The sequence below is a fragment of the Salminus brasiliensis genome, chromosome 10 (assembly GCF_030463535.1).
Source record: "Salminus brasiliensis chromosome 10, fSalBra1.hap2, whole genome shotgun sequence".
In the NCBI taxonomy this organism is placed as follows: Eukaryota; Metazoa; Chordata; class Actinopteri; order Characiformes; family Bryconidae; genus Salminus; species Salminus brasiliensis.
Window position 1 is genome coordinate 22,099,602 of NC_132887.1, and position 24,035 is coordinate 22,123,636.

Genomic DNA, 24,035 nt, shown 5'->3' on the forward strand with positions numbered 1-24,035 from the left:
TGGGGTAAGTCATACGAGTGAAACCAAACTGCCTGTTTCAGAATGTGTGAATGTCACCAGTGATGATCACTAGTGATGCAACTCTGGATCTGTGAACACGTGCAACAGCAGTCCTATGTTTACTTGAGAAGCCTATTTTAACAATATGGAATGATCTCTGAAATTCTGGGGTTGCTCAATGAAGCAGTCATCATTCCCTTTTATTTATCTCAAATGTATCACTATGTATTTGCAACCCTCAATACCTCAGCTCTGTGACCTAACAGGAAACCAGAAGTCTGGCACAGTGCACACTGGACATAGAACCTAATTGCCATTGTATCTGTTACATTAAACAGAGTAGCAATCCATTGACTTAGTAGGTTTGAAATCTCTGGGATGGCCATCTCAACGTCTGTTGTCTTTAAGGAATATTACAGCTGAGCTCGTCAGTGTTTGAGAGACAGACCTGTTTCAGGGTGGATGTAGCTTTGTTAGAATTCAGCCTACATCACGTCTTCTTAGCCAGTTAAACCATTCTAATGCTTCCCCTCCCCGCTGTTCCCGAACGGGACATTCCATCTCATGCAAATTATGCAACCGCTTGAGTTTATAGAAAAGGCCCTTTTTTATATTTCTTTCTTTATTTTTTTAACCACAACCCATCTGCTCAGTATGAATTAGAGATGAGCTGGAGCGAATGATGCCAACACTGTCTGCAGAAGGACAGATGTCCTGGGCCCACTGTTTAGCCCATGGACGAGCTGACCACAGGTCATCGGGGTCCAGCTGGGCCAGCGCATTACGCATGCTTCACTAGTCCAAGCACAAACCCTGGGCCATGTTGCTAAAAGAGCATCCGCTCTGCCCCTGATGATAATGCAGACTGAATTGTTGTACTTCTGGCTTTTTCGTAAGGCTTCCCAACTCTGACTAGCTCCAGTTTAAGCCTTTTGAAGAGCATTGGAAGTTTTTACTGCATCAGAATTCACCTGTGTCAACATGGCAAGTCGTCTGTGTTTGCATGTGTAGAGCAGATAGTCTTTATGTTAATGAATGGTGCACATCACTGTTGTAAGAGGGACGCTGTTTAGCTGCAGGCAGAAGATAAGGCTCCTCACTTCTGCTAAATCCTCTCAGTTGCTAGAGATTTCTTATGGGCTTCTCTCTCTCTCTCTCTCTCTCTCTCTCTCTCTCATTCTCTCACTCTCTTACATACACACACACACACACACACACACACACAGACACATCCACCTTTTGATAAATCCCAACTCGCTCACTTCCCGCTCGCAGGCTTGAGTGTTTATTTAAAAGCACTCAGACCAGTCTTACAACTGTCATCTCGTCATAACTAAACCTGTTGTCGAGGCCCAAGTATTAAGACGCAGTCAGACACGTTTACTGGAAGTGCTCGCTGCTCAAGGCACATAAAGATGCTGTTACAAAAATTACATCCAGTGGCTGCTTGCTATGTCCTGACCAATTCCAAGCCTTGTCTTGACCCGCATGTTTGCTGCGTCTCATTGCTAAACAATTGAACATGAACAATTTTTTGTTGTTTTTCACTTCTTGACAGGAGTCTGGCAATTGTTCTGTACATTGCACCTTCATATAGAAAAATAAGCAATAGACCTGGGCGATATGACAAGGTTGTTGGTATTGGAACTACTGATGAATGATGGTATGAAAATGTTTCCTTGCTGGACTGGTGTTCGTGCATCCAAAATCATGACCAAGTCAAGTCAACTATATACAGAGTACACAGTGAAACGAAACAACGTTCCTCCAGGACCATGGTGCAACATAGACACAGTGCATACAGAACACAAGTGCAACACAGTATAGGTGCAGACAGACAACACAATACAGACAAAGATTAATAAATAATTAGGGGTAGTGTGCAAATTATGCAGTGTGTCCAGTAAGGTAGTAAGGTTATTTGTGCAAAATGCTTCCCATGTTGTCTGGGGTAAATGGTTGGAGAGAGAGATAGAGAGAGAAGGAGAGAGAGAGAGTGTGTGTGCATGGAACAGAAAAAAAAAACCCTCAGTTCAGTCTTTGGAGTTGAGAAGTCTGATGGCTTGGGGGAAGAAGCTATTGCAGAGTCTGGTCGTGTTTGAACCGGATGCTGCGGTACCTTCTTCCTGATGGCAGGAGGGAGAACAGTCTGTGTGAAGGGTGGGTGGAGTCATCCACAATGCTGGTTGCTTTGCGGATCAGCGGGCAGTGTAAATGTCCATGACTGAGGAGAGAGAGACTCCGATGATCCTCTCAGCTGTCCTCACAATGCGTTTAGTTTCTAAAATGCTATACCACTATACCATGGATGTACATTATACTATGGATATCTGCAGCACTGAATGATCATGCTATACAAACTAATTTCCAAAACAGCAAGTCAGCGCTTACCAATAGTGGTCCAAAGATGGACAATCGATGACAGGGTCATGGGCACCCAAAGCATCATTGATGCAATCCATTAATACAACGTCCAGGATATAAAAGATCTGCTGCTTAAGGTTCAGAGCTGGACTTTTTGACCACGCCACGAGGACCTACACAATATTATGCAAAATTCTGTTTTAATATTATGGCTGATTTGGTGTATTAATAGATATTGTCACACAGCTTTGTTTAACCATCCCTACCAACAAAGCAGCATGTGTCAGCTGCCAGCCTTTAATGACCTCCAGACTTTCACAAGTGCACCTGGATGGATGGCTTGTGTGTGTCTATAGTAATGGTGTTTAGCAGACGCTCTTATGCTAGGGATTTACAGTGGTAGGAAAGTGTAGCGTTTGTGTAGTGTAGTTTAGCTGAGCACTTGCATTGGTAGCAGCTTGTTTCTGTCTGAATAGGAAAACATACTCTGGTGTCCTGTGTGTGGAAGGGTGTGTTATTCACAGGCCATATTAAAGACTCCATTAAAAACAATTAGTTGGGTTTTTTTCTGTTTTTCAGAGCTGAGATTTGCTAGCTTTTAGCTCACGACTCCAGTTGGAGCACAGCAGAAGATAAAACATGACTGAAATAGACAAGACGAGTGGATAGGTAGAGGAATGCATGTTGTTTTTCCAGGTTAGTTTGGTATTAATATAAATATTATTCTTAATGCTACAATGAATTAAATAAGTAATTATATTCATAGTTATATTCATGCCCCTTTTAAAACGCTCATGTTATATTCATGTTTAGCTCTGCATTTTGCCCACCTAAGAAACACGAAATATCTGTATATGTTTTATGTTTGCCATGTCGCCCACCCTTAAGCAGACAACTACTGTGCATCCATGGATGTGCAGTTAATGCTATTGGCAGTTTACATGCCCTGATCTTTTACCGTTTCCTTCCCTTTTTGTCAGCTGTTGGGACAGTTTATTGGGAGCTGCAGGATAAGACAATTACTGATGCCCTAGTATGGGGAAATGATGACTCTGCTTGGATTTTGTCCCTCTTAAAGTTCTCAGAATAGCGAGTGTGAGCACTTCAAACCCAGTGTGAAAGTAAAGGGGAACTCGTCCTCTTGTGTCGTGTCCAAGCAGTGACAATTCATCTTAATCGGACTAAATCGGTTTAAGTATATTGAAACCCTGTGATGAATGTGTAATACAACTTAGTTTATTTTTAAGCGAATTTCCTGTGGAATGTGCATGTTAACTGCTGTAGTCTGCTTTTGCTGATGTGTCCAGTGCAGGAAAAGGCAGCCTTGGTAGACTCAAGTTCACATTTGCCTTCTGCTAACACAATCAGCCAGCAGCTCTTCCTTCATGGTTCATTTTATCAGCCTATGCTTGTGCTAAGCTCTTAATGTCCCGGGTTATCAGACCAATGAGCAGAATCTTTAACCCATTCCGTGAAACCGTTTTCAATCTATCATCAGTTTGGGTTTTTGTGACTTTGTATCTTTTTCATTTGGTTCGGTTGGTTTCACACTGCAATGGCTGAATTGCTCCAGATAATGCATGGGGGTTTTCATTGTGTTCTGACCAGACTCTGGGAGATACAAGCGCTCTATTACTTTTACAGTGTTTTTTGAATTCTTCAAGCAGCATATCAGTTGTATAAAATCCAGATCTAGCCCTCATCGTGTTTTACTGGTAAAATATTGAATGTTTCATAATCGGAGTGATGACCGGTTGGTTTAATTAACCATCAGTTCAAATTTAAGCAGTCAGGTGGCCTAGCCTAACATAAATGGGTTGGATGGTCAGTGTGCTCATATGCTGGTATTGGCATCAGCTCCTGCTGCAGGAGCCAAGTAAGTGTCTGTAAAGTGTTAAAAGTCTATGTCTATATGATGCATAATTGGAGCATTGATACATTATTCTGATGTACCGATTTTGCTGAAGGCTACAGTATGCAAAGTAGCCCCAACCAATCGCTAAATGTTACGTTGTGTGCTGCCTGGCCAAATCACAGATGCTTCTGTGGAAGTTTGAATGAAAGGTTATTCATATGATCTAACAAATGTGAATTAAGAATATTTTGGCAGTTCCTTAACAGCATAATGCATTGAGCCAGATTCATTAAAGACACTGGCTCATTCGTAAATGTGTGCTGTTATTGATTTATAACACAACACCATCCTCCTCTTTTTTACTGCATAGTGTTGCTATCCTCTGTGTCTATTCAATATGGTGTGCAGCTAAAGATATTGTAACTGGTTGAGCTTTTAGCCCATCAACCTAAATTGTGGTGTCTTGGGGGTTTAGAAGTTGACCGTAGAGGCTGCAGTGTTTGAGGTTTCTGGTTTGTCCCGTCCACCTACTGTTATTAGGATATGCCAAGAAAAATACTTTGTTCTTCATCATGTCCACTTGAAGCGTTGCAGTGTTTGGCTCACATCCCCAATGCCCACATCAATAGGACTTATTTACTGTAATATGCACTTCGCATGCCGCATTGAGGTAACCAGGCTTATGAATCTGGCCCAAAGTTCTTAGTATGGAGTCAATCAGACATTAATCTAGCAGTGCAATTGCAATATAGTACACTATATGTCCAAATGTCTGTGGACACCCCTTTTAATGAATGCATTCAATTGCTCACACAGATGTGCAAACGCATCTCTGTGGAGAAGTACTGCCAATAGAACAGGACTCTTTGAAGCAGATAAACATGAACCTACTGGCACAAAGCCTGATGCCATACGTGGGCTACAGGGGTGTAAATCCCCCTCCCAGCATTTAGCGTTCTCTGGAATGGTGGATGGTGTTCCATCCAATACTTTTGGGATGAGTTGGGGATAAGGTGGGGATCATCCAACATCCTGACCTCTCTAACGCTCTTGTTGCTGAATGCAATCAAATCCTTACAGAAATACTATGAAATCTATTCACAGAGAAACTATGAATGAGCAGATGTCCCAATATTTATGTCCATACAGTGTATTTCAGTATGGTCCAGATCAAGCAGCTGTTAGTGTTTCAGTGTACAGGGCACCTTCTTCCTTATTATTAGTGGATGCTGTTTTTGAACAGTGCTGAAGATGATAAGCAGCTGATGTGGAGGTAGTGAGTAACACCTCTTTTGATTTGCTTGGTTGTAAAAGGCTGTTATTCATCCCGGAGGTCTTTTTGATCTGCGTCAGCTCTGGTTGTCCTTATTATGAGTAAGCTAATGTTAATTAACATGTGATTTATGTGGATGTGTGTGTGTGTGTGTGTGTGTGTTACCCTTGATACCGTATTGCAATTGCGCACTGCTATACACTACCTGCCAGTAGAGGTGTATATGTAACCTTCTTTTCTTGTGAGGATTAAAACTTAATTAGCTTAAGTAGTGTTCTTTGAGATGCAAGTGGCATTTTTGGAGCAGGTCAGAAAGAGGCTCTGCCATACGGGGTCTGGCCCAAAGCCCTGCCCTGATAGTACCATATGCTGAAGTGTTTAATACAGGCCACTGTTCTTATTTTATACAGGCACGCCCTGCTCCGAGGATCCCTGGCGACAGCGGCGGGAAGCGGTCTTAGTTAAAAGGTTACACTCTTGATGCGACATTTGTCCCAGCATTGTGCTAAGAACAGCAATCCAGCGCGAACGTGCAGAGCTCTGTTTATAGGACGCATCTTGTTAGAGACGCACAGTTGAAAACATGCAGAGTGGTAAATAGGGCTTTATCAACAACTGCATGGATCATGAAAACTGCAGATTTGGACCAGTTATGGAGAGCCTAACTGGATAAACTGCTTAACAACTAATAGCATGTCATTATTCTTTGTAATTATTCCTGAGTTACCGGATAATGTAGCCGTCCTCTCTGTGTCCTCGCCGGCACAATGTTTGGTTAACTAGGTAATGAGATGTTTGACAGTTGGCTGGGTTAGCTTAGTACTCACTTGTTCTACAGGCTATCTTATGGCACACAATGGTCCCCTTGCTTCCTCCGGTCGACCTTTCCGCCTTTTTTTCAGATCGGCTCAGTTATAGTTTTGCTTGACTGTCTCGCACGATTCCACACATGGCGCCTAAACTGCTGTGAATGCTGTAGACATTTGATATAGTACCCAAATCATCCATTTTGAATGAAGCGCGGCGTGCATCAAGTATAAACCTTAAGCTTTAGCCGTAAGCATTTTTATCCACTTCCACACAACGTAGTCCGCCATAGTGCTTCCTCGATGCTCTGTGTGCCTCCTTGCACAGGTACCCGCAGTGGTGCTTGCTTCAGTCGGCTCTTCTTTAGTCTAATGACTTTTCGCCCCTTTAGCCTTGCTTGCATGTTCTCCTCAAGTAGACCTTGCTTTCTTGTGCTGTTAAGATTTTCATGTAGTGTCTGGTTCTGACTCTGCCTCCCAGTGAGAGAGGGGAGAAACTGAAAACACTCTTCATCTTCATCAGACTTCTTGTGGAATTTGTCAGAACACAAGCACATTGGATGAGCCGCAGTGTTTAGAACTGCTAAATGACCATTTTGAAATACATGCATAAATCTAGTCAGCTCCACTCTGCCCCCCTGAATCCACATGCAGCATTACTGGGTTTAATCAGATGACCTTTTCCAGACTTCTCTGTAGGTTAGCCCCCCGCACCTCCGGGAAACAAACGTTCATGAAGTAACCTGATATCAACCTTTTCAATTTGCTTTACAATAATAGAACAGCGGGCCTGCAGAGCGAGGGTGTGGTGCCCTGTTTTGTGCTGTAAATGGAGTTTTAGATCAAGCTTCAGGTTCAGCTGATTTAACCTTAATCTCAAAATGGTAATTATAGAGCGGGTGTCATTGGGAATAGAAGCTGCAGTATAAGTTAATATTATGAAGCAGGTAATAATATACTGAACGAGTGATTAGTCAGGGCTCGGTCTTCTGTAATGTGAGTCATTAGGGGACCCCATGCTGGGCTTCTTTTTTGTGTTTTTCCCATTGTAACACAGATTTAACTCGTACGGTAGTTATTAAAGCGATAGTATGGTGAAAGATTGACTACACTCTAGCTATTTTCCTCTCGCCACAGCTTTGTTGTCTGACATTTGCTTTTTTTTTAGTTTTCACTGGAGCAATGATGCTAATGTGCGTACCAAAACACATATAGAAACTTATATTGAAGATCTGGCAGAAATTTAAAAACAAAGCAATATTCGGTGATGCGCCATATGGACAGTAGTACTGGGGCATCTGCTCGTTTATTGTTTCTTCCGAAATCACAAGGATTAAAATAGTTGATTCTGCTTTTGTTGGAGTAAACTGTCTCTACTGTCCAGGGAAGGCCTTCTATTAGATTTTGGAGCATTGCTGTTTTTTGGATGATCACCACCCCACCTCATCCCAGAAGTATTGGATAGTTTACCATCATTTCAGAGAACACAGTTCTACTGCTCCACAGCTCAGTGCTGGGGGCTTTATACCTCTTTAGACCATGGTGCCAATAGGTTTGTGTTAATCTGCACCGAAGAGTCTTATTCTGTTGGCAAAGAAGTGGTGGATGCTTACATTTGCATGTCTATGCCAGCAATGGGAACGTCTTAAAGTAGCTGAATACATTCATTAGAAGGGTTGTCCACAAACATTTAGACACATGGTGTATATTTACTATATTCTGGAAGAGCTAAATATTTAGGTTATAATGGACTATTATCCCAGTGTCTACATGAGTTTCCTCTGGGTGCTCTTGTTTTTTCCCCACCTCTAAAAAACACATGCTAGGTGAATTGGCTATGCTAAATTGATCTTAGCTGTGACTGTATGAGTGATTGGGTGTGTGTGGTTCCTGTCCAGAGGGTATTCTCGCCTTGCATCCAATGATTCCAGCTAGGCTCCAGACCCACCATAACCCTGATTGGGAAGAAGAAGATGCACAATAAATGAATAAAGGAAGACCTTCTCATGTGGTTTCTGACACCGTATTATAAACTGTTGTCTATAGAAATGGACAAAAGTGTGTTGCATGGCTGAACAGTGGTAGCAACCATCTTGAACTCAGTATTTTGCCCATCGATCACCTTCAGAGTAAGGTGGAAATTGTGCAGTTTGTTTGAGCAGAGCATTCCTGTAAGCTCCGGAAAAGCTGAGTCAGGTGAGTTAGCGCAGCAGGCGTATAAAAAAAAAAATATTAATAAAAAAAGCATAACCCGTGTTCCCAAGGACTGGAAATGAGGGCTACTGCACTACAGCAAGCTTTGTTTCTGTTATTTGTATGCACTCACAAGAGGCAGCTAACGGAGTGAACAGAAGCATCCATTACTCTCCTGAGCAGAACCGAGTCCAAACAGGATTTAAGTTAAATCATCACAGCAGGGGGAAAAATAGTCCAAATGCTGTTTTAAGCTGGCAACCGTATCTAAGGAGGGGATGTGGAGAGGCCATTTAAAACTGTGTATGTGTGTGTATGTGCGTGTGCGCTTTGATGCAATCTGGCTCGGTCTCCCTGTGCATAGATTTGAGTAATGTCTTATGCTTCCTGTGTGCTGACAGCCCTTTATTGTACGCGGGGGCAGGGTGTGATGGTAATCTGTTGATGAGGAGCTGCAGATGAGGCTGATGCGGGAGCTCTGAGGGGACAGTAGAACATCCTGCTGAGCCACATCCAAATTAAGATCACTTCCTTCACCACTGCTTCCTGACCGTTCTGTTTTCATGGCATCCCTGACCTCAACCTTCCTCTCAGCATTTGACTAAATAAAGCCACATCGGTTTTTGATACTGTAATATCAAAGGTGCAGCCAATGAAGGATTCAAGCGTTTGAAGGACATTTGGTCCCTCTGATTTCAGTTCAGCTGTAGAGCAAAAGGTGCTGTGAGTACTGCACCTGTCTTCGTGATTTGATTCCTTTGATGTGCTTAGAAAACTGCAATCAGACTGGATTCAGGTATTTTGGTTTAATAGGGAATCATTTTTAAGAAGTCCAGTGGAATAAGCCTGGATTGCTGGTTCAAATCCCGATCATGCTGCTAGCTTGCTCTCTCCAGGGTGGGTAGATGGCACTTACTCCCGACATCACTCCAGTGCAATACTGGCTGGCGCTGGCGTCTGCTGGCCGATGCATCAGAGCTAGGTATCCGGTTCCTCGATGATGTCACAGCGGCGTCAGTTCGGGAAAAAAAGAGGCGGTGGTTGGTTGTACATGTGTTTGAGGGGGCGTGTCGCTCTTCACCCTCCCAGTGTTGGGAGCATTGCGTTGCATAAGGGGAGAATATGTATAGGTTGGGTAATTGGCGATATTGATTGATATGGATAGTGAAATCAAACATGTTGGTCATAGTTTACATTTCAAAATACTGTAGTAATAATTGTGGCCAGCCACAATCTACCCAATGAAATGACGATGCAGTTTTACTTTCTTATTGCTGAGGGTTTGCATGTCTTGATTAACAAATTCATTGTCAACCAGTGTGGGGCAACAATGCAATCAGCAGTTTTTCACAATTTTAATTCCTTAATATCCAAGGACTCCCCCATCAGGGCTGGGAGGATTTAAGTTACTGTATACTTCCTCTGAACAGAAAGTGAGCCAGAATGTAATGATGTTTTTAAAAAACCCCATTCATTTTTGCCATTGAAAATCCTTGGACCTAGAGTGCCAAATATGGGCATAAAAACATGCCATTGACAACAAAATTATGACACGACTTCAGCAGGCTGTTTAGGGTCTATGTTTGTGGTTTCCTCTGCCATTTGACTGAAACCGTACAAAGCTGTCAGTCTCGGCACTGATGCAGTCTCCACAGTAACAGGCTATGCCTGTTGAGCCTAGCGCTCTTACACACAAACACACATGACCAGCCTATGACATGGGAGTCAGGGAATGGATCCAAACCCTCACCACAGTGTGGCAACCAAACCACAAACCAGCACTCAAACCATATGAGTCATTGGCAGGTCACTGGTTGTCCAGTTGCTAACAGTCGTGTGAATGAGCATAACTGCTAAAATTAGTAGTCCCACATGCTACAGTAAGTACCATCTCTTTGTGGATATGCCTGACAACCCAACTTATTATAGTAATCACATACGGTAAGTCATATTTGTCTCAGGATCGGTGCTTTATTTTGTAGTTAATGTTCTTTACCAGTCAGCAAATTGTTTTAGCACATCTGGTTGTGGTTGGGCTTAAACAGATCAAAGATAAACTTGCATGAAATGTTTTACATCGTGAGATGATCATCTTTTTGAGGTTGCGTTAAAGTTAATAAATACAGTGCCTGTTCAAATGAGCCGCTATAATATAAATAAGCCCATAAACAAGCCCAGCATGGCATTCAGTGTTTTATACACTGTAAAATATTGTAAGAACAGACAGTGAGTCATCTGCATAAGCAGATAATTATCCTCTCATTTGTCAGTCAGCACTCAACAGAGGTATTTGTGCTTATGGAGGTGGAGGAGGACCACTGTTCACCATCCCACTAGTGAAGGAGATTCACCTGGAATTGCTAAAGGCCCTGAATGTTGGGCGGCTATCCTGGTTGGCATGGACCTCGGCAGAAGTGCCTCTGGGCTGGCAAACCATAGCAGTAGATCGGAAAGTATGAGCAAACTATGGGAAACTATGGAAAAAATGTCTGTGTCAGAGTGCTAGAAATGAAAATCTATCTGATAATTGCACCTCAAATTCAGAAGGATTAAAGCAGATTCTACTCTGGCCATGGAGCGGTGGACCAGCTCTTCACTCTTTCTCACATAGGCATGGAATTTCACCACCTGCCAGCAGTAATGAAGAGGTGAAGAGAGCTGGGCCATAAAGCAAAGCTCTCTTGATTTAGCAGTCAATGCACATCCATCCTCACCTTCGCTCAGGAACTCTGGGTAATGAAAAAAGGAACAAAATTTTGGCCATCAGTGGCCGAAATGAGTTTTCCATGCCAGGTGGCTGGACTCACTCTTCGTGGTAGGATGAAGAGCTATGATATCTGCAAGTGGCTTGGAGTAGTAGCTCCTTCACATTGAGAAGAGCCAGCTAAAGTGATTCTGGCATCAGATAAGAATGCCCCCCCCCCAGGACCCACTGGTGGGATTACATCTCCCGACTGGCCTGAGTCCAGTCCAGTCAGTCCAGGAGGAACTGGGGAAAGTGGCTGGTGATGAGGATGCCTGGGCTTTTTTGCTTGTCCTGTTGCCATGGATATGATGGTGATGGTGGTGGTGGTGATGATGATGATACAGAAAACGGTTCCGCTTGTGTTGAGTTTGGTCCAGATGTGTCCAGATGTTTCCACACATCTCACAAGCCTTTTACCTGAGCAGTGATTTACTCAGCTAGCTGCTATCGATCAATGCATGTGGTGCAAAGACTTTTCGTCAGACCAGTGTCCTCTTAGCTGGGTAGAGGAATTACCTTGTTTGACTCCTCTGCAATAAAAGTCCTGTGCACTCCCTCAGCTTCACTGCACCTGTCCTCTGTGTAAATAAGCCTGTGTTTCTCTACGCAACACCATGCCTCGCCCTACACTCCCGCTGCTGTCTGTACAGCGGGTGGGACCGGCTCTGACATGTGGGAACATCTAAAGAATGCGCAGCGGTTTTGACTTCAAGCGCTTAGCAGCTTCTGCTGGCCTAAGACAAGTGACTAAGCAGCTCTGATACAGCCCCTGTCTGAAACTGCACCCTGAAGCACCTCAGAGCTCTGCAAGGTCATAGCTGAGTGTGTCTTCAAAAGCTGAGGTTATCTCTGTAAACATGTTGATAGATTAGATATAAAGAAGACAGGAAATGCAGGGTAGTGTGTGAGTCAGTACATATACGTGTGTGAGCCAGGGTTACATTAGGTGTGTGTGTGTGTGTGTGGTACTATACTTATAGTGCATGGGGAAATTGGTATATTTTTAGTAAGCATTATTTGTCATGCAATTAATGTTTTTTAGAATTTGGCTCGCCTATTACCCGACCCATGATTTTTCCTCCCTTATCACAGGCAATGCTCACAACAGAGCAGAGTTTAACACTGGCATTAGTGGTGTGTCTGGAGCCGTGGTAATGCTCCATAGTTCAGTATCGCATTTGGAACTGCAGGGTCCTGAGAACAAGGAGCCTCCTGCAAACCTGCTATAATCCTTAACTCACGAATATGATGAAGTTTTGCCCGAAACTCGGACGATACCGATACATAGTCTATAATTTTTTTTTCCCATCTCTGCTGCATATTTATCATTTCTGTAAAATTTCACTACCATGTTGGCCCACACCCTTCTTTCACTTCAGATGCTGCTTCTGTATGTCTCAGCTTGTGAACAAATGCACATGTAGAGCATGTCTATATGGGGGAGCTTAAAGCACAATTTGTATTTATGGAAGGTGAAAACCCCACATGACTGGGGGTGTCGACATCTGGAACCGATTAGGAACCCTAATTAGCTTTGAAGGCATCAATTACATTTATAAAATTCTTGCATTTGAATTTTAGATTTATTAATGTTCTATTTCGCAAGCAATGTCGTATTTCCTTTAAATATAGATGTTAAACGGTTTGCTTAGGTACTTTAGACCTTGGCACAGTGTGTGTATATATAGATGACAAATGTTCTGTTGTGCTGGTCCATTTAGCTTTATTTATTTATTTATTTATTTATTTTATTTTATTTTATTTTATTTTATTTACAGTGTTTGGTCTGAAATAGAGGCATCGTGTATCATGATAAATTATGCAACCTGACCTGTATAGCAGTGATCTGGAGCTATATAATGAATGAGCATATAGTTCACAGATAGAGGAGTGCAAACCTGAACTCATCTCATGTTCATTTTATAGTCTTTTTTGCTTCCTTATTTCATATTTCACATCATTGTTACCGCTGACAAAGTCTGAATTTCAGGAATGTGATTGCGGTGGTGTATTTCCTTTATTCACCTGAACCTTTAAGGGCTTTAGCTACTAGCAGCGTTAGTCCATTAGTTTTTATTATTATTATTTTATCTGGTCTTTATGGAATGTACTTTTTACTAATTTTTTTTCCTCTTGTTTTCTAGGTCTTACCACAGAGGGCCTGTATCGTGTGAGCGGGAACAAGACTGATCAGGACAACATTCAGAAACAGTTTGACCAAGGTAATCCAAACAGTGACTCTGCAGAAACCAGAAAGCCTGTAGTCAAATGAATGCATTATTGCCGAGAAACACAGTGTTGGTAAACTGTTTAATAATTCAATTGCCCTTTTAATTGGCCATTAAGATTTCCTACTTTTCATCCTGTTTAATTTCTGCAGAAAGCCCATTTCTCCTTTCCTCCCTCTCCACTTTACTGGCTAATGTATTCACCAGAGATATGTAATGGCCTGCTGGTAAGCAGCGGCTATTACAGACCTCCGTGGAGATACAGTATAAGTACTTGGAATAAATACATTAATGTCTGACAGATTAACAATCTGATCTACTTCTATAAAAGTGAAATACACAGCATTGATACTGTGCAGCCCCAGGCAGAAAGCTAAACAGATTAGCAGAAACGGTTTATAATGTCTGTCTTGTGGTGAATGTGCTTCCTGGTAAACGCACTTGAAATATTTGACAAACAACACTTCCTCAAGTTGCAGTGGATACCAGTTGTTCGAGAATGCTGTGTATTTTTGACTGCTGCTTATTTCTGACAGTAGTTTACAGTGTTGAGTAACTGGGTACTTGATTTCATTCTAATTTTCTCTGCATGTACATTCCTCAAGTCACTGCAGGAAGTGGATTTACACTCCACTTTATGTGGCTGAAATGTGCAGCTTTTGCTCCTTGTTTTTCGCCCATCTTTCACATCAAATCCCAGTCATAGCGGCCTGCTGAGCCGTGCAGACGACTTGGAAAATCTTCCGCAGAGTGACCAGATTATTCACTCAGTGAGCCAGAGTTTGCCCAAAAGAGCCACTATGGGCATCAATCTGCCCACTGGCCTAAAGCCATTAGCTTGCCTCTCTTTGCCTCTCTGTCCTTGCTATTTTGTGAATTAAGTGCATTTTTTCCCTCTCATCCTGTGTCCATCCCTTACTGAGATCTACTCTGACAGCTGTCAGTTCACCTTAACCCCCCCTATCTTTCTCTCTCACTCTGGTCTTTTCTTTTTCTTTTATTTTTCTTACTCTCTCCACCCTTTCTGCTTTTCTTTTATTTCTCCCGATGCGCCCCTTTGCCTTTTTTATTGTCTGTATTCTCAGTTTCCGCTGCTCTTACTCATGACTCCGATTGACACTGTTTTTGTTGGCTTTGCTACCAGCAACAACACTGCAAAAATTCCCCTACAGATTAGGGTGCTGTTCTGGCTGTTGCCGTCTTTCTTTACTTTCTCTGTTTTGCCGTTTGTCCAATTAGACCACAGTGTCGATTTTGTGGTGATGGATGTTGCTGTGAATGCTGTGGCGGGGGCACTCAAGGCTTTCTTCGCTGATCTACCTGACCCCCTCATCCCTTACAATCTCCATCCAGAGCTGGTGGAAGCAGCTAGTAAGTACTTTGTTTCTTCTTTTTTTTTCCCCCTCTGTTTATCTGTAGGAGGTTTAGGGTTGGCGTAGACTCATACTAGCTGTTAGCTTAGACAGTTCTTCAAAAATAACCATGAACACTTGTAAGTATGTAATGTTTTACAAGACTTATGGCTCCTTGCACTCGGGAGACTGTAGCTGTGTTTAGAATTACTCACTGTTAATGACATAATGCACTATGTAGCGTTTCCATCATTCTGTAGTGTTTTTTCTAATCTAATCAATACCTCTTTTACTCACTGCGCAGTTATTCTCCAGTCTACACAGTATAGTAAATGTGATTGGGGCTGGGCATTATGACAGTATTTATGATAATCGTGATAAATTACATCACAGTGTGCTTTTCTGAGCATGGCATGGAAGGCATTAGTTCTTCTTACTGCATATTTCATATGCAAGATGCTGAATAACAATCATTTGTACTCCTGTTTGACCACATTGGTGAGATATCCGAAAAATAAGTATGACCTTGTGTATTCTTAAAAAAAATGGACTGGGGCATCTGCTCATCCATGGTTTCTCCGAAATCAAGGGTATTAAAAATAAAAGAGTTTATCCTGTATTTGTTGGAGCAACTGTCTCTACTGTCCACGGAAGACTTTCTACTAGATATTGGAGCATTGCTGCGAGGATTGATTCAGTTCCACTGCTCCACAGCTTTATCCCCCTCTAGCCCATGTCTGGCATGGGGTCAGTAGGTCCATGTTTTTTGGCAATACTCTACAGGGACTAGACAAGCTGTGTGTCTATGTCAGCAATGGGTGCAGCTGAAGTCGCTGAATGCATTCATTAGAATAGGTGTCCATACAAATTAAGACATATAGTATATAGTATGTAGAGAATAGTGCTTTACAAGCAAACCATTCAAAACACATTGTTTGGTTTGACTTAGTGTTGTCATCCAGTTGATCAGCATTCATCCAGTAATGTGAGATAACTTTGTAATTTACAGTGTCTTTTCCCCAGGTCAAGACAAAAATATATATTAATATATTTGTATCAGAGCTGGACATTATTTGAAAAATGTCACATTGCAGTATTATATACAGTAGGAAGTACTTAAAGGATACTGAGGCAGAATGTTTGTACAACATACGACTCCTCCGTTCCTCCGTTAACACTGTTGATGGCCATCAACAAGCTGGCAGAATTCCAGTTGGATATTTGACCACTTCTCTTTCATTTCTGTCACATTTGTTGGTTTTCTGGCACAGACCTGACTTTTAACCACAGTCCACATATTTCCGACAGGGTTGAGGGCAGGACTTTGGGAAGAGCAATTTAATAGCTTAGTGTTAGCCTGCTTTGTCCATTCTACAACCACATTTAATGTGTGTGACGTCATTGTTCTTTTAGAACACCCAGTTGTGTTCAAGTTGTCACCGTCTAGCTGAAAATTTAGCTGATAAGTGACGCTGAAGACTTCTGAGGGAGTCCTTCTCCTTCATTGTTCCATCCACTATGCAGCCCCAAAGCACAAAGCTGCCACCACCATGCTTAACAGTTGGCACTGTGTTCTAGGTATTGAATGCCTTACCTTGACTCCTCCAAACATATCTCTGGCCATTGTGGCCAAACTCAATATTTGTCTCATCTGACCATGAACGTTTCCTACAGAAGGTTATTTTCTTTGTCCATGTGATCAGCTACAAACTGTAGTCAAGCTTGCCAGTGCCGATTTCGAAGAAGGGGCTTCTTTAAGACTGAATGGATACTTGCTAATAACCTGTAATTATGTGGAGTTGTTTGGATGACCATGGTGATCCTGCAGTCTGCAGTTACTTGGAATTGGCTTCAAAAGACATTTCCGCATTGTGCTCCTTTAACCTTCAGGTGTTACTATGTTACTGTGTGAGTGAATGTGTATTTCTAACCCTGTGCTGATATAAGTTTTTGTATTGCCCAGAGTTAATGACCACTGCTTCAGTAAATTAAACGGCACACATTCATTGTCACTGAATATTAATATGTGCTTTACTGCTTAGTGTCCGGTGTATTTGTTGCAATACAGCCTACATTAGATAATGGTAACATGTCTGTGGCAGGTAAAATGATCAGTAAAAAGCAGTCCTTATGTTTTCAGCCCCAAATGTGCCTACAGCTATGGTTCTCTCTTCATTTTACATATTCAGTAAAAAAAAAAAACGTATAATTTATAAAGCATCAGTCTCTAACTCAACGGGAAATTAATCCCATCTCCACTCTGTCTAATCCCAGCCCCAAGGAGGCTGGCGATGGTAAATTTAAATATATCTGTACGTTTCACTTCAGGGCTGAGGGCTGAATCTAATCCGGAGCCTGGTGTGATATGTTCCCGATCGCTCCTCAGCTGCTCAGCAGTAGGCTGATGTCTTTCTGCCTCCTAGCCCGCCGCTCTGATTGCTCTCAGCCATCGTTTACAATGTACACATATGTGTGTTGTGTGCTTTTTTTCTTCTTCTTTTATTTTCTTTTTTCTTCCTCTTCTCCGCCTCCACTTCCCTCCACTTGCAGATTATTGTTTGAGCCGCAGCCAGATTTCCAGCCCTCTCTTCTAGCTCGGGCAGCCCTTGTGCAATGCGCTCTGAGCAAACATTTTTACCCGCTGACGTCAGCGGCAGCCTCTTGGATGTGTTGCGACTAGTTTCACACCAGACCTATCGCCACCATTTGCAGGAGGAGAGGGGATTTAGCAACAGGCCGGCTAGCTCTGTCATGAGTGCATGCCCATTGGACATACTATTAAACAGCAGGGCAGAGCACCAGACTGGTATTTTTGGACACAGTCAGTTATGTACCTGCTGTCAAAAATCATTTTAAAGCAACGAGTCAGAGAAAATGTAGTTGGATCAGCCATGGCATTGTGTGCATCAGTCTAAATGGATAATAAATAATGGACGTTTATAGCCACCAATTAACATTGTGCAAACCAAAGTCATCGTTTCACTGTATAGGCAAAAATATGCTCATTCATTTCTCTTGAACTCAAGGGTTTGATTGCAACAACAGCGCTGGTGAGCTCACGATGTTGGATGATCACAATCCCACCTCATTCCTAATTCCCCAACTCCTCCCAAAAGTATTGGATGGAGCACAATCGTTCCAGAGAACACAGTTCTACTGCTCAATGCTGTGGGGCCTTATACCCCTCTAGTCCATGCCTGGCATTAGGCATGGTGCCAATAAGTTTATGTTTATCTGCTCCATAGAGTCCTTTTCAATTGACGGTTCCTCTCTACAAGGGGATGGATGGGGGGCAGCGGAGTAAAAGTTAATTACACAGGAGAGCACAGGAGCAACAAAAAAAAACAAAAACAATTCTCGCATAATACTGTGATTATGAAGAAACTGCACTTTTCGTTCTGTGTGCTAAGGTCTTGTTGTTTCTCTCTTAAATCCTACTCATTTGCCTGTGCACTGTGCTTCCATCCTTACAGAAATTGTGGACCACATTGAAAGACTACAGGTGCTTAAGGAAATTGTGAGGAAATTTCCCCCTGTGAACTATGAAGTTTTCAAATATGTCATCACTCATCTCAACAGGTAAACCCCCTCTTCAATTAAGATTGGTTGTAGCTCTCAATGACCTTGGTTTACTCTGTAGATAATAAACAGCATTATTCTTGCTGCTAGAACATGCCTGAGGAGGATATGTGGTAGTAATGGGTAGTACTATATAGTGTGTGTGTGTGTGTGTGTGTGTGTGTGTGTGTGTGTGTATATATATATATATATATATATATATATATATATATATATATATATATATATAAAATATAGGTTATATTATATATTATATAGCTGCCATTCATACATATGCTTTTTATTTGTAATGCTGTAGCCAACTGCTGAAAGAGGCAAAGGTAACCCTTTGCAGTGTTTTGATAATTTGAAGCTGCCATACTTAAATCTGTTCAGCTGACATGGCACATTTGGTGCCCATGTCAATGTCTAGGTAGTCCTTATTCATTATTCCGTCCAATTTCTGCAGCCCCAGAGTGTAATGCCACCACCATGCTTAACAGTTGGTACACTGTTTAGCTTTTCAATATGATTTTTTTTTCCGTAGTTATACAGTATTTTTAAATCGGACACAAGATATTGTACTAGCTTCTGGAACATCTGTGAGGTGGATATGTTAATGGGTTGTAGTTCAGCTTGTTGGCTGTAGTAACAGTGTTTTAGCTGCCATTCCAACCTAAGCTTCCCATGTGTAATGCTGTAGCCACCTGCTGAAAGAGGCGAAGGTAACACTTTGCAACGCTTTCTTGATTTCAGAAGCTGTCAAAGGAAGCCTTTTTACAGCCCTGACTCATGTTTTATGGTCTTTTTTCTAAGCTTGCAAATGTAACTGTAATTATCTGTAGTGCTTAACATGTTCTACGCATTAAGGTTTTTTTTATGCTTTTATCTCATGGCTGCAGCTTTTACCAAGCAGGCATAGTGCATCCATCGTGTTGGCTAGGTGACTGTGCTGAGATGAATAGCGATAAGATGACAGAGACGTGATAACTGTAGACTCTTTTTCAAAGAATGTTGAACTGTACCAATGGTGCACTGTGAAGTGCCTTTTGAATATGCTTTGAATTGCGTGGAAATATCAGATCATGTACCCAGTGAACATCTTCTTGAATATTGAGTTCTTTTTATGCAGCCTTCTTTTATCAGACATAAGTACTTTGCTGTGACAGAGGAATGAATCCTTGCACCAATGATGGTCATCTTTTTGTTGTTGTTGTAGTTGGTAAAAAAAATGCTAGAACTGCTTTGGGCTTTGATAAATCACTTCTTGTTCAATAGGATGAAAGTCGATCATCTCATCGTCTCCCTTTTTTTCTTATATCCCGGTTTGCTAAATGTTTTCAGATTTCTGCACTGCAGTCAGTATAAATCCACATTTCAGCTGATGAGATCTTGTGAGAATGGCTGTGTTTCCAGATATGACATGGAGAATAAGGATATAAGAAAATCTAAACAGACACACCTACTTGTCTTTAAACAGGACTGCATAGATAGCATCTCTTCTGTCTGCTGTTGCAAAATGAGTGGCTCTCAGCCCTGGCCATGGAGGCTCTACCCGAGTTAAAGTGGCTGTGTTATAAATCAAATGAAGTGTGATTTCATGGTGTTGCTGCAAAGCAGCTTTACAGAAATACAATAATGAAACAAAAGATCAACAAAGAGTAAAACATTCAACCCTAAGTAAGCAAGCCAAAGACGACAGTGGCAAGGGAAAAACTCCCTCAGAGCTGGAGCTAGGAACCAAGACACGCAAGGGGGACCCCTCCTCATCCTGGTCTAAACTACTTACAAATGATTAATAGAAATGTCAATTAATATATTTTTTTAGGGGTCTATACACTATTGTGGTATTGAGACCAGCCTTAACCTGGCACTCATCTGGCAAGCAAGGGGCTCTTGATCATTAATAACAAATATCACAAGTGTTGGCTACGTGCAGTTGGTTAAAACCTAGTTCTGGTCTACACAGCATTCTGAATGAAGATTCCCAATTCATCCCACTCCTTGACAAGTGCCACTGTAGCGAGATACTCAGTGTTAAAATGTTAAACATAAAGCTGTTATGGAATCTACATTTATAAACCTTCCTTTACATCAGGCTGACCTAAAGGCATGTTTTCTTTAACACTGTTTGCTGTTCTTTACTAATTTACATAAGCATTTTATAACTTACTCAACCCAGCCAAGCTTACATGGTGACTGTTTTAGCTTGGGAGCCTCCAGTCCCATTCCTGGAGACCCGACACTCATCTCTATTTTATGAGATCTAAACAATCTTATAAAATAATCCTAAACCCCTCCTGGGTTGAGTGAGGTATGTTAAAGTAGGGAAAATATAAAAACCTGCTGAGCGTGGGGTCCCTAGTTCTAGCTGCCCCAAAGCGCCATGCTTGTGGCTCTTAAGGACTCTATATTACCTTGTTATGGCAGAATGAATTAAGTTTATATTATATGGTTTTGTTTTTGTTTAACATACCCACCAAATCCTAACATCTGTATAAAATGTAATTGAATAAAATCTAATTGAATAGACGCAAGCATGACAAAAGTGCTGCTCTTCTGCGCTTCAGCAGCCACACAGCGGTCATAGCTTAATTCAGTGAATTCAGTGTTACATAAAAAAAGAGCATACAGCTATCACTGTCTTATATAAGCCTAAATGTGTCCCTGTTACCCCCACCCTCTCCGCCCTCTTTGCAGAGTGAGCCAGCAGAGCAAGACCACGTTGATGACGGCCGACAATCTCTCCATCTGCTTCTGGCCCACGCTCATGCGACCCGACTTCGAAAACAAGGACACACTCTCCACCACCAAGCTCAACCAGTCGGTCATCGAAAGCTTCATCCAGCAGAGCCAGTATTTCTTCTACGGCGGCGACATCACCGAACCATCCAGCGCCGAGGGCACGCCCCCTCCGCACGGCCACGGCATGGTGGAGTCCCTGCTGGCCCTGCAGCTCCCTCCCCCACTGCAGCCGCAGCAGATCCAGCACCCGCTGCCCTCCGAGCCCCTCATATAACAAACCACACACATACACACACACACACACACACACACACACACACACACACACACACACGTACAGACGCACACAACCAGTGACCATCTCCATCTCAGCTGTCTAAGCTGCGGCGTTGCACACTTGCACTTGTGTGGGAGCCTGTTTAAAAAACTAAAAATACAAATAAAAAAGGGGGGTGGAGCAACGTCCAATCTCATTTTGTACCTAGAGGGCGAACTGATGTGACTGTCGTCGCAGATATGCATTTCTTTAGTTTTAGTGTTTGTTTTTTGTTTTGTTTTGTTTTGTTTTTTTAATCTTGACCAGATTTGAAACGGCGACTGAAAACAGAAAAAGTGACAATTCAGTGTTTGTTAAGGAGATGTGGTCCGCCATGGCGAGCATGCAGACTTGACTGCAAATATACGGAAGATATATTTATACGGCAGTTTTTCCTTCGTTTGTAAAGACAATTGAACTGTCAATCATTCGCTGAGATGTAAACTACACTACATGCACGATCTATTTCAATGGCTCTGCCTTGTGCCATTTCTATTTTGGACCCCCTTTCCCCCCCTTCTTAATTATTTCACGATGGACTGTTTTTGTTTGTTTGTTTGTTTGTTTTTAAAAGAAATTTTGTTTCTAAAAGAAACCGGAAATTAATGCAGTGGTGTCCCAAGGCCATGTGATATTCGGGATGACACTTTGTGACACAAGTTAAAACACACACACACACACACATACACACACACACACACAAGAGCTGCACACCAGCCTGGGACAGAACACCAGCAGCAAGACTAAGCCCATAGCCGCTCACACTCGGAAAGCCACAGAAGGGAAACACCCCACTGGAACTCTCTGGCACATCTCTGAAAGCCAGGCTCAGACTGTGGTCTGGCTATCTCTCCTTAACTCGATTTCAGTCCCCCTTTTTTAAAGATTTTTTTTACCCTGTTTTTCTTGCTTTTTCCGCTCTGCCTCTTGAAAAATATCTTGCACACCAACAGCAGACAACGAAATAATTACATTTATTTGTTTCCTGAACTAAATTTGCATGTCATTTGCCACTTGTAATAAATGAAAGGTAGAAAGAGTAAAGGTGAACAAAACAAAATCTACAAGCTTGAGTGTTTTTATGCAAGACCTTTTTATTTTTATTTTTATTTTTTAATCTAACTTGAGGGATCATTAAATTGGGGTAAAACTGTACTTCACTCATTTTTATCACGCCATAGGTTTGTTTTTAATATCATATTTTGATTTTGTTTCCCTAAATGGAGGAAAAATATATAGATATAAATAAATAAATAAATATATATATATATATATATATAAATATATATATATAAATAGACTATATATAAGTCAGCAGCTTTTGCTAATAAATCATGGGGTACTGGAGCTCTGTATAATCTTGTAAAACTTGTAATCAGAATTCTTTGTGGTATGCTGTACTAAAATTTGGGGTTAGATTAATTGACTATACTTTAATTCCCTATATGACGAAGTTTGCGTTTTGTTTTGTTTTTCCTTTCATTTCGTTTTGTAGACGGTACTGAATTTTGTTCCGCTGTAACAGATGCTGCTTAGAAAGCTTACAGTCTTTGTGTGGAAACTAGCTTGACACAGGGATGTGTAGAACTTGTTGACAGGGGAAGCTTGTATGCGAAAGGACGGTCACAGTAACGTTAGGGTTTTCTTCTCAAAAGACAAGATTTATATCTCAGTCAAATCACTATAACAAGAGGAAAGGGCTCAAATAGGTTTTGGGGGAAGCGCACAGCTGCTAGGATCCCATTTGTGTAGTTAGAAAGAGCAACATTTGTTCATAGACCTGCCTCATAAAAAACTGATGTACAAACTGAAAAAAAATTAACATCATCTGCTATGTATTATAGTAAATAAATGATTTTGACAAATGAAATGGGTCTCGTCTTTTTTTTTCTTGTATGTTTATTATTACTATAAATATTAAGGGTTCACACAACTTTTATTATGGCTTTCAGTCTTGCTTTCAGGTTTTTTTTTGTTTTTTTTGTTTTTTTTTTAATGGATGATGTTTCCCCTCCATTTTGGATGGTCAATTACCTAAACCACTTGTTTGTACTCTTTCCCCCTCCCCAATCACATGTAGTTCTTCCGACAAGAAGAGGGTGAGGACCGATATCAGCTACCGCCTTTTTTCCGATCCCATTCCGACTCCCATCTCTGCCAGTATCACACTGTGGGAATGTGGGGAAAGGGAGAGGCCAGTTGTGCTCTCTCAGGCTCCGGCTGTGGTGGGATTCGAACCAGCGATCCGCAAGTCATGATGGCAGCGCCTGCGAGTCCGCTGGACCACTCAGAGCTTGCTTTCAGTTATTGAAGGGAACTTTTTTCACACTTTCAAGTTCAGTTGTAGAGATTGAAGAGAGTTTTTTTTGCTTCCCACCAATCGAATACTTCCAGAAATATCAGAAGATTCGTGGTCTGAACACCAGGGTGTTTAAAACAGCAGCAGCTTATTGGATCTGCAAATGTTCTTTTCTGTCTGTTTCCTTTTCTTGATCAGATCCACATCCTTTCAGACCCTGAAAAATGTTACACACCACAGAACCTCTGCTGCTTCCAGACCTAATGTAACTTTGAAATATTTAGCATTTTTTCCCTAGAT

General features: G+C 41.8%; 1 protein-coding gene across 1 annotated transcript in view; it reads left to right on the plus strand.

Moving 5' to 3' along the window:
• Positions 1-23,306, plus strand: part of arhgap5 (Rho GTPase activating protein 5) — a 40,562-nt gene extending 17,256 nt beyond the window's left edge. Inside the window, exons 4-7 of the mRNA XM_072689715.1 lie at positions 13,382-13,459; positions 14,705-14,836; positions 18,291-18,396; positions 21,076-23,306. Coding sequence (XP_072545816.1) covers positions 13,382-13,459; positions 14,705-14,836; positions 18,291-18,396; positions 21,076-21,394 — 635 coding nt within the window. The 3' untranslated portion in view covers positions 21,395-23,306. The remainder of the gene's footprint in view (positions 1-13,381; positions 13,460-14,704; positions 14,837-18,290; positions 18,397-21,075) is intronic.
• The last annotated feature ends 729 nt before the right edge of the window (positions 23,307-24,035 follow it).